The sequence below is a fragment of the Schistosoma haematobium genome, chromosome 2 (genome assembly GCF_000699445.3).
Source record: "Schistosoma haematobium chromosome 2, whole genome shotgun sequence".
Taxonomy (NCBI): Eukaryota; Metazoa; Platyhelminthes; class Trematoda; order Strigeidida; family Schistosomatidae; genus Schistosoma; species Schistosoma haematobium.
In genome coordinates this window covers 29,742,680-29,753,615 of record NC_067197.1, presented here as the reverse complement: position 1 = coordinate 29,753,615, position 10,936 = coordinate 29,742,680, and the positions used below count along the sequence as shown (strand labels likewise).

General features: G+C 34.3%; 1 protein-coding gene across 2 annotated transcripts in view; it reads right to left on the bottom strand.

Annotated features, from left to right (window-relative positions):
• Window positions 1-10,936, bottom strand: part of GRAMD1C (Protein Aster-C) — a 66,917-nt gene that overhangs the window by 25,249 nt on the left and 30,732 nt on the right. For both annotated transcript variants that reach the window (XM_051214875.1, XM_051214876.1), the window contains one exon: window positions 4,497-4,584. In XM_051214875.1, the coding sequence (XP_051068057.1) occupies window positions 4,497-4,584 (88 nt within the window). The remainder of the gene's footprint in view (window positions 1-4,496; window positions 4,585-10,936) is intronic.

The following is a 10,936-nucleotide window of genomic DNA, read 5'->3' as shown; positions in this document are numbered from 1 at the left end:
CACTAATGAGTTACATATTTGCCCTTTTTAACAGTTGTTTTTATAATTAGTTGAATAGCAGGGAAGAAACTGAAAGCTAAAAAGAACTGGATGGCTCTTCATCCTGATTTAGGACATTTCATAAGTCTACATCCATAAATTCATAGATCAATTAGTCTAATAACCTAACCATAATCCCTGAATACCAAAAGTGATATATCTGTCTTATTTGGTACGTGGTTTTCCAATCATTGTTTGATAGTAGAGTTTGAAGCCAGTAACTTTATTAATTTGGAAATTCGAACTTCTAATTTTCAGCTTAATGTTTTATAAATATACTATACTCATCGTAGAGCATAAAAGTATTCATTTTGATATCATGTGATAGATAGCGTAAGGGCATTTCCGGGAATTCTTACACAAAAACAAAACAGTTAACTTAGTCCCACCCGATTTTTAATGATTGACCAGCCAGTACCACCAGTGGATGATAAAACCAACTCTGAGCATTCTGCGACAATTCCTTATCATAGCAATACGAACTTATTGTCGACAAGTCACATAAGGTCGTTTATTTCGCTTTTTCTTCTCTTAATATTTTTGCTATATGGTTTCTCCATCTCTTAGTAAAATTTGAAAACAATACAGTAAATACTTCATTTGGACAATGCCCATCAATTGTCCCAGACGCTACTGTTCCTTCATTTCTATACCAATCACTCTTTGATCTCGTTCCCGTCTCTCCGAACTTCTCAACCTTCTACCGCCAGGCATTCTACATTCGATTGGTGATACATATTACTTATACCTGTTGACATCAGTAGCACACATCACACTTGGAGTGATGCGCTATTTTATTTCATTCCTTACGGTTTTATTAATTTATCGATCTATCTCAAAAAGACTTTTCTGTAGTTAAAATAAGCAAGTGGGATACTGCATCACAAGATATTCTGTGACGTGCTTAAAGATTCAAGGAATCACAAAGTAATTTACAAAATTGAAATCGGCCTTTATCTTTCCAGAATCTGAATACAGTAAAAGAATGTCAATATGTTTCGGTACGTGGATTACAAATGAAACATATTGAAACAGTATTACTAACTTTATAAACTTTCGCAAATAATATACTGTTTGCAGTGTTGCATAACAGTATTCAATTAATAGCTGAAACCCGATTTTCATAATACTAATTCTATTTATTGACCTTTGATCTTAGAGTAATATGATGTTTATAAGGTATCTGGTAAAAAACGTAATGATTTATTTGCAATAAAAACGTTTTTATTTAAATTCAGCTATGGCTCAGTAATGCATACACATCTCTCTTATAGCAGTTCTTATTAAATAAGTTCATTATCAAAAATGTTTATTGTCGTACATCAACTTATTTCCCTATGATGTATGAAGAGTATACTTAATAAATTGGAACAACGATCAGGTGTTCCAATATAGTATCAAAACATTTATTTCTAGAACGAAATATAACTCCAGTCTCAAGAGCTTGTCAAATTTGCTCTCAATTTCAGACTTCACTTTACTGTATAAAACCAAGGTTAGGCAGATTTTCAACTTTTAATTTACGTAGAATCATGGATTTCAAAACCTAACTATTTTATAAGAAGAGAGAGAATTTTCACGCACTCAGAACAATGAATAGAAACTTGCACAATTAACTCAATCCAGTTGACGGTCACTTCATGATTATAACTATCTTTGGAATTCCCAGAAAAGTTAGTAATTAAACTAATAAACTTTGAAAGGCATTTTGCCTATGAATAAAATTATGTTTCTCAATCGAAAATGTTAAATATTATCAGTTAAGTTGAAAGGGTGAAATTATTACAAATCAATTACTCTTTCTGCTGAGCAAACATGATTATTGTAGTACACACATTTCGATTATTATCATTATTATTATTGTAATAAAAATTTTCAAAACCATATAAACCTACAAGTGACCTGGATAGATATAAGGAGAAAGTGACAATCGTATCCATCAATATAACCCATTTACCTATTACAGATTTCATCCTTCCGGGTTAATCAGTTGTTCAAACTAGAACTGGGATGAGTTTTGAAATTATCGATTAGTGTAGGTAGCATTATCAAGTTTTAACTATCGAAGAAACGGAACATAATAATAAAAATAGTCACGTAACTTTCGATAATGCGATGAGAAGACGAAGGTTATCAGAATTATGTGATATAGTTGCGCAATACATTTCGAACAAACTGATCACACATATACTTGTTGCTGGCTGTGTTTATGGGATATGTTGAAAATCTAGCTGAAGACTCAATTCAAAATATGTGTCTGTATAAACGGTACGTTGATGACATCATTATCATAGGGGGTAAACGTGAAGATCTGAACCGTCTGTTAAAAGAAGTCAACACAAGTCAAAAACATATTTCTCTTATATGTGAAAACAAGAACAAACAACTTTCTTTTCTAGATATACTGATTAGTAGAAGAGATGATGGTTCCATCCAACGTTCTATATACAGAAAGCCAACATGGACAGGGCAATATCTTAATTTCTAATAGTCACCGCCCAATTCATTACAAACGTCGATTAATAAAGGGCTTATTCAATCGTATTTGTACTAGTGATACTATTGAAGTAGGGACGAAGCTCTTGACTGATAAGTTAATGAATAATGGTTATTCTTTGAAGTTCATAAACCGCTGGAACGGTTGCGATACGACTAGACCTATGACGCTTCTGGCGCCCAAAAAGCGAGTTTACATTATGTTACCATTTAGAGGCGACTCAAATAATCTCATGTTGAAACGGGGACTTAAATCAGCCATTAAACAGGACATTTTATGCAGCCCGACTTGTCATTAGTGAAAAGACGAGGTCTACGTTTCAGCAAAAGCCCAAACAGCACGTAAGTAATTGCGTCAATCAATTTACATGTATCCGCGGAAACACGTACATAAGGAGGAGCAATCGTGATCTGCTAGTAAGGGTGGATGAACACATATTAAAATGGCTACAGAAACAAATGAATTCCAATGGTCAAATAAAATCACAGGATAGACAGACGAAATATTTATTTGCTCTGAAGAAGTAACTTACAACATGAAATCGTGAAGCGTCAGAAACTTAGTTTTCTACTCATTGGGATACTACAGTTATATCCTGTATTTTATTTTTACAAATTGATGGATGAAAGTCAAGGATTTTCAAACTAATAAACCTCATCACTGACAAAAGAGCAAAGAACATTAGCTGCGAGTTACGCATCTTTTTTTCATTTTAACGTTCTTCTACATAGGAGAGTGAATTTACAGCATATTTTTTAATGATATTATTACTCAATCATATACTAGCTTAAATTGTTTACAATCACTCACTCAAATAGCGGATCTTTGCGATGATAATTAGCAATTATATGTGCAAGTGTTATACCTTGAAACTGAGATTCAGTACGAGACCACAGCAATTGTTAATTACAAAAGGATTGAAAATATCCTAATCTAAACGGATTCTGCGGTGAACTTGATAGAATGGCAGCTAATACACAACAGCGCTTGAAGGTGAATAAGTCACACGATTATATGCGATAGAACAGAAGACAAATATTGAAATGAAACAACTCTGTTCAAATGATAACACCTAATAAATCATGGATACATGATGAAACTAGCAAACTAAAGATGAAAACATACAATTATATAACAGCAAAGGTTATTGTAGAAATATGAGCTACAGGTTATCCTTTACAAAAAAAAAATTAAGAGTTAGAAACAAAAAACTAGATAACATGATATCTTCTTAGAAGAATGACAATGACAAAGGATATTATAACGTAACACTGCCATGCTCAGCATATTACAGTATATTAAAATAATGATCATAGGAACATTTCCTAACTCTTTGTAAAATGTCAATAGAAATAGATGAAAAACGATACAAATGTTTACAAACTAATGAATCTAATATTTGGAGAAAAAAATGATAACTTGAATTATCTAGTAACAAACGTTGACACACCTAAATAAAAGATTCATCATAAGACTCCCAATATTATTCACAATAAATGAAACTAACGTGACGAAAATAAAAATAAATGCTATTTGATATAAAAATAGGAATTATTGATTCTTTTCTTATAAACCTTTTAATTTTAACCGCTTTATATTAATAATTTAAATAACAGTGAATATAACCGATATCATTATTTTCATTACAATACATGATAGCAGAGTTTAAAATAATTAATAATCAATAAATTAATATGCAACTCATCACCAAGCATATATTTATGTACTCATCAAGGCTGGTAATACTACCCGGATGCTTAAACCACGGTAGATGGAGCTGGGCTTGGATCTACAACCTAATGGATGGAAACCGAATATCTTAGGCACTATGTCATCGCCCAACTAATATGACACAAAATAAATTCATTATTTTTAAAAGAGTATACACTGAGTTCATATAAAGAATTTCAGTTAGTCATATTAACAAATTCCAATATAATAATGAATTACAATAACTTACCTACAAGTAGTCGTTCAGTATCAACAGGAGTATCACGAAAAATACGTCGAAATTGTTCCAATTTCGTTCGGTAGGATGGAGTTAATGACTAATTTGTATAAATATTTATCATAAGGAATAAAAAATGGAAATTGTCGTTAGGTACATTCTTTTCAGTAAATGAAAAAACAAATAATTTGCAAAAAGGAACTATTACTTAACTGCTTTTTGTTATACTATATGGTAAAACTTAGACAATTTCTATATACTTCAGATAATTAATGCATACTAATAAAATATTCTTTAGGTGAATGAGATCACGAAAAAAAAGATATTTGAAAATAAAGCGGAAAAATATCTATACACAACTAGTGATGCGCAAGGGTCAGCAAATAAGTGTGTAAATTAAAATTATTACTGGGAAACACTAGCGACAATAAAGCTCGCATCAAAGAGAGTCAAGTAACTTCACTTGAAGTTATATCGAGGAAAATAGATACGTTAATTATAATTAACTATTCAAAGAATGCCACCCATTTTGAATATACTGGACTTCACAATTTGCTACCAATTGAAATATAACATACAAAACGTATTAAATAAACATTATATGGAATTAACTTTTGATGTAGATAATAATTAATCAGAAAAACTAGTTGACTATATATCAGCGAAACACAATTAATTCATGGTGGGTAAAAACTAAAAGGATTGTTGCTGTTGTTGTTGTTAGATACACAAAACAATAAAAGATAACTGAAAAATATCTCGCAAAAAAGTGATTATTACTGTGCTGTAAAACACCCACTATACTGACGCTGAACAGATTACTCAATGCAGATAGTGAGTCAACATCATTTTGTGAATTATAGAGACTACAGGTAATCCAGACTTGAAATTTTGAACAGGTGAAAAAAGCTTATGTGGAAATATTAATCAAATTGATAAGATAGAGATAAAATGATGATAGAAATATTTCAGACAAGTACTTTACCATGTAACATTTCCCGCCAAAGTATATTTAGTGTAAGGGTGAACCTAAAATAATGGAGTTGGATTTTCAGCTAGTTTTTAGTCAATCAGAAAACAACCTTTGTAGATGAATAATCTATGATAAGAAAAACAATAATACTACAAAGTATAGACAGCTTTTACGTAATTATTCAGTCTATTGAAGTCTTTGACAGGTTGCTGTGTTTGTAAATCGAAAACTAAACTCTTTCTTACGGATTACAGAATGATGCAAAATACTCTGTAGCCAAATGAATGAGCGTATTTTGCTCAAAAACCCATGAAGCACTATCTGATTAGTCCATCTAGAAAATGTAATGCGACCAGGTTAAGTTTTGTTTCAAGATTAGGGGTTATTACTTAAGGATAGTATCGATTTGTCTGTTATATACAGTCTGTAAGTATAGAATTGAGAATTTGATACGCTTTATAGTATTCTTTTTACTTTATGGTGACAAAAGTAAATTTTTGACATCGTTTTAAACATTTTGAACAGTTTACATAGGTATTTCTACTGCTTTTTATGGGTGCGAAAACTTAAAAGTCATATTCTCAATTTCGACTAACTTGTCCTTATAATATTCTTTTACTATAAATATGGGAAATGAATGAATCAGCGAAACCCATTGGACCCAAGTTGGAGAGAAAAGGCTAGCTACGGGAGAGATGCTGCTATACTCCGGTCACGAAGAGGACAATGCTCCACACACTCAGAGAGTCGCTCTTATGCTGTCCAAAGTAGCACGAAATGCACTTGTAGGATGGGAATCTCACGGATCCAGAATCATCAAAGCATCATTTAAAACAAAGAAGGAGGGGATCTTAATGAATATTATCCAATGTTATGCACCCACCAATGATAGCAACGACGAAATTAAAGATCAGTTCTACGAGCGGCTGCAGTCAATCATTGAGAAATGCCCAAGAAAGGACCTAACTATTCTGATGGGAGATCTAAATGCCGAAGTCGAAATAGACAACACTGGATATGAAGATATTATGGGACGACATGGACTGGAAGAAAGAAAACGAAAATGGAAAAAGATTTGCAAATCTATGTGCATTCAACAAATTGGTCATAGGAGGCACAATATTTCCACACAAGCGTATACACAAGGCTAAATGGATCTCACCGGACCACACTACAGAGAACCAAATAGATCATATTTGCATCAATAAAAAATTCCGAAAAACAATGGAAGATGTGAGAACCAGGAGAGGTGCTGACATAGCTTCAGATCACCACCTAGTTGTAGCCAATTTAAAACTGAAGCTAAAGAAGAACTGGACAACTGGACAAACAGCACTATAAAGGTTCAATACAGCCTTCCTTCGAGATACTGACAAACTCAATGAATTCAAGATAGCTCTCAGCAATAGGTTCCAAACCTTACAAGATCTACTGAAAGAAGAAGAAACTACTATGGAGGAAAACTGGAAAGGCATCAAGGAAGCATTAACTTCAACGTGTCAAGAGGTTCTGGGTCTAAAGAAATACCATCATAAGGAATGGATCTCTACAGAAACACTGGACAAGATCAAAGAAAGGAAGAACAAGAAGACAGCAACTAACAACAGCCGAACACAAGCAGAGAAAATCCAAGCACAAGCTGAGTACATAGAAGCAAACCAGCAAGTGGAGAAGAGCATTAGAGCCAACAGGAAGAAATACGTGGAAGAATTAGCAACGATGGCAGAAAAAGCTGCTAGAGAAGGAAATAAGAAACAACTTTACGATACAACGAAGAAACTAGCAGGGAAATACAGTAAACCACAGAGGCCGGTCAAAGACAAAGAAGGCAAGCCAATCACCGAAATTCAACAACAGCGTAACAGATGGGTAGAATACTTCGAGGAACTCCTGAATAGGCCGGCTCCAATGAATCCACCGAACATCGAAGCAGCACACACAGATCTTCCTATAGATGTCAATCCACAAATGACGGAAGAAATTAGAATGGCCGTCAGACAAATCAAGAACGGGAAAGCAGCAGGACCCGACAACATACCAGCTGAAGCACTGAAATCAGACATCAAAGCAGCCACAAGCATGCTTTATCTTCTATTCAAAAAGATTTGGGAGGAGGAACAAGTGCCGATGGACTGGAAAGAAGGACACCTTGTCAAGATTCCAAAGAAAGGAGATCTGAGCAAATGTGAAAACTACAGAGGCATAACACTACTGTCAATACCAGGGAAAGTCTTCAACATATTGTTGCTGAACCGGATGAAGGATGCAGTAGACGCCCAACTTCGAGATCAACAAGCTGGATTCCGTAAGGATCGGTCGTGCACAGACCAAATTGCAACACTACGGATCATCGTCGAACAATCAGTTGAGTGGAACTCGTCACTATACATCAACTTCATTGATTATGAAAAGGCATTCGACAGTGTAGATAGGAGGACATTATGGAAACTTCTTCGACACTACGGAGTTCCTCAGAAGATTGTCAATATTATACGGAACTCATACGACGGACTACAGTGCAAGGTCGTGCATGGAGGACAGCTGACAGATGCATTCCAAGTAAGGACCGGTGTCAGACAAGGCTGTTTACTCTCTCCCTTCCTCTTTCTTCTGGTGGTCGACTGGATTATGAAAACCTCGACATCTGAAGGAAAACACGGCATACAATGGACAGCTCAGAACCAATTAGACGATCTGGACTTCGCAGATGACCTAGCCCTCCTATCGCGTACACACGAACAGATGCAGATAAAGACAGTCAATGTAGCAGCAGTCTCTGCATCAGTAGGCCTCAGTATACACAAAGGGAAAACCAAGGTCCTTGAATTCAAAGCGGAGAACAGCAATCCAATCACTCTTGATGGCGAAACTCTGGAAGATGTAGAATCCTTCACATACCTAGGAAGCATCGTCGATGGACAAGGAGGTTCAGATGCAGACGTAAAGGCGAGGATCGGCAAAGCAAGGGTCGCATTCCTACAATTGAAGAACATATGGAACTCAAAACAACTTTCAACCAATATCAAAGTGAGAATCTTCAATACGAACGTCAAGGCAGTTAGTTCTACTGTATGGAGCTGAAACTTGGAGAACTACAACAACCACAATCAAGAAAGTACAAGTATTTATAAATAGCTGTCTACGCAAGATACTCAACATCCATTGGCCAGATACCATCAGCAATAGCCTTCTGTGGGAGAGAACAAACCAACTTCCAGCTGAAGAAGAAATTAGGAAAAGACGATGGAAATGGATAGGACATATATTACGCAAATCATCAAACTGTATCACGAGACAAGCCCTAACTTGGAATCCTGAAGGGAAGCGGAAAAGAGGAAGGCCAAAGAACACATTACGTCGGATAATAGAAGCAGATATGAAAAGGATGAATAGGAACTGGAAGGAGCTGGAAAGGATTGCCCAGGACAGGGTTGGGTGGTGAATGCTGGTGAGCGGCCTATGCTCCTTCACGAGGAGTAACAGGCGTAAGTAAGTAAGTAAAATGGATCGCGTGGGGTTCTAACACTGCTGCCCAGTAATTGAAAACCGAATTTTTTTAACTGCTAAACTCCTACTGTACGCTACAGATTAAACCGATCAGTGATTCTCTAAACTTTTATAGCATTCCATACCTTTCATTTATTACAAAGATATTTATGCACATAGGATACTAGACGAGTACACACCCACAAACAAACAAGTGGATCAAGTAAACATCATAGAAGTACCAGTAACTGCAATACATACACAATAATAGGCATGTGAACATGTTACATATATAGACAAGATTAGAAATAAAAATAAAATAAAACATTAAAAAGACGATAACTACCACCACTTTTCATACTGATACAGCATATCCGGCTTGCACACAGATATTTGGTAAAATGAAACCAACAAAATATACTAAAATATGTGAGAAAAAGTAAACGATTCTTTTTCTTCGGTCTTTTTGTGTTCGAGTAAATTACTACTCACTGATTATCAGGTTGAATTCTCAATTAGTTGTCATATTGAAATCTACAGTGAGATAACTATATATGATAAGTATAATGATAATGACAACAATAATCATTTCCATTGGATTTTGGAACGAATAGAATTATATTGAAAAGATTTTGTTGAAAATGTTATGAAACTAAACAAGACTTAATACGTTTCATATAAATTCGAACAGAAAGCTAGCTTTATTTTATTTTTTATGCGTGTACATACATATTTGTTATAATGATCTAATACTTGAGATAATATTCAAGTTCTTTCTAAAGTCTAATTAAAATGTTATATATATATATATATAAAGAGAACTTTATACTTGGAATGTTGAACTTTTAATGATATCCTAATGTTTCTTACATTCGGATAATTATGATAAATAAACCAGAGTTTAGTACGCTGAAAACATGAATGTAAATGAGACAAAAAAAGTAATCATAATCATTTCAGAGTAATGTGATGGTTTGTTTCTAGTGCAAATATGAAAACCATGACCGTGTTTTTAGTAGCAACTTAATTTGACTGAGTTCCATTGAATGGCTGTGCCGACAAAGAAACAATTAACGCCAATCACATTTGAAAATCGTTGTCATCTCGTAAATTGACTAAAGCTGTTATACATATTATTGGGTCTAGAATCCACGAGCTAATTCGTTAAGTATTCTCTCGCTCTAGACCTGAGGACTCTTGGTTGTGAGTGTGCACCTCTGACGAGTTTCGCACCAGAACGAAACCGTTATCGAAAATGAGCATCACAAGATTTGATACATAAGATGAGTAACAAGAAAAAATATAATGCTTCTTTTATATAGTAGAATATGCAATTAGGTAGATGAATTCCGAAATTTTATACTGTGGCATGACCTTCTGAGACCACTTTATTTAGCATAAATGACAGATCTAATGTGTGGATAACTACCAAAACGATCATCATGATACATGGGATTGAATATTCCATACATACAGGTACATAAAAACAAAGGGCAGGATTAGATAATGACAAACTAAAAGAATCACCACGAAAACCAGGAAACATACGACTACAATCGAGAAACTATTAAATTTAAAGAGCAAAAGCTAGGTCATGAGTGAAACTATGCAACGGAAATCAATATATTTATGTAAACAAATAAAAACTAGTTTTGTACAGATGAAAAATACAGGGTGTCTGAATAACTATACAATAATTATAGTGTCGAATTGCCGAAACAAAACGAAAAAATCATACTTCCTGGTCTGAGGGATATAAAGTTGTACACTATTTAGCATTCCAGACGGAAACAGGTAGCTGGAGTGAAATTAGAATGAACAAATTAACATTTGAAAATTATTTAAAGAGTTTTAGTTATCACCTCAGTAAAAAAATAGTGTAAATGCAACACAAAAAAAGCAGATACAAATCACACAGGAAATTTGCCTGTTGAATTTATGGAAATGATTTTGACACAAAGGTTCAAAGGCAACGCAACACTGAAAATCCTCA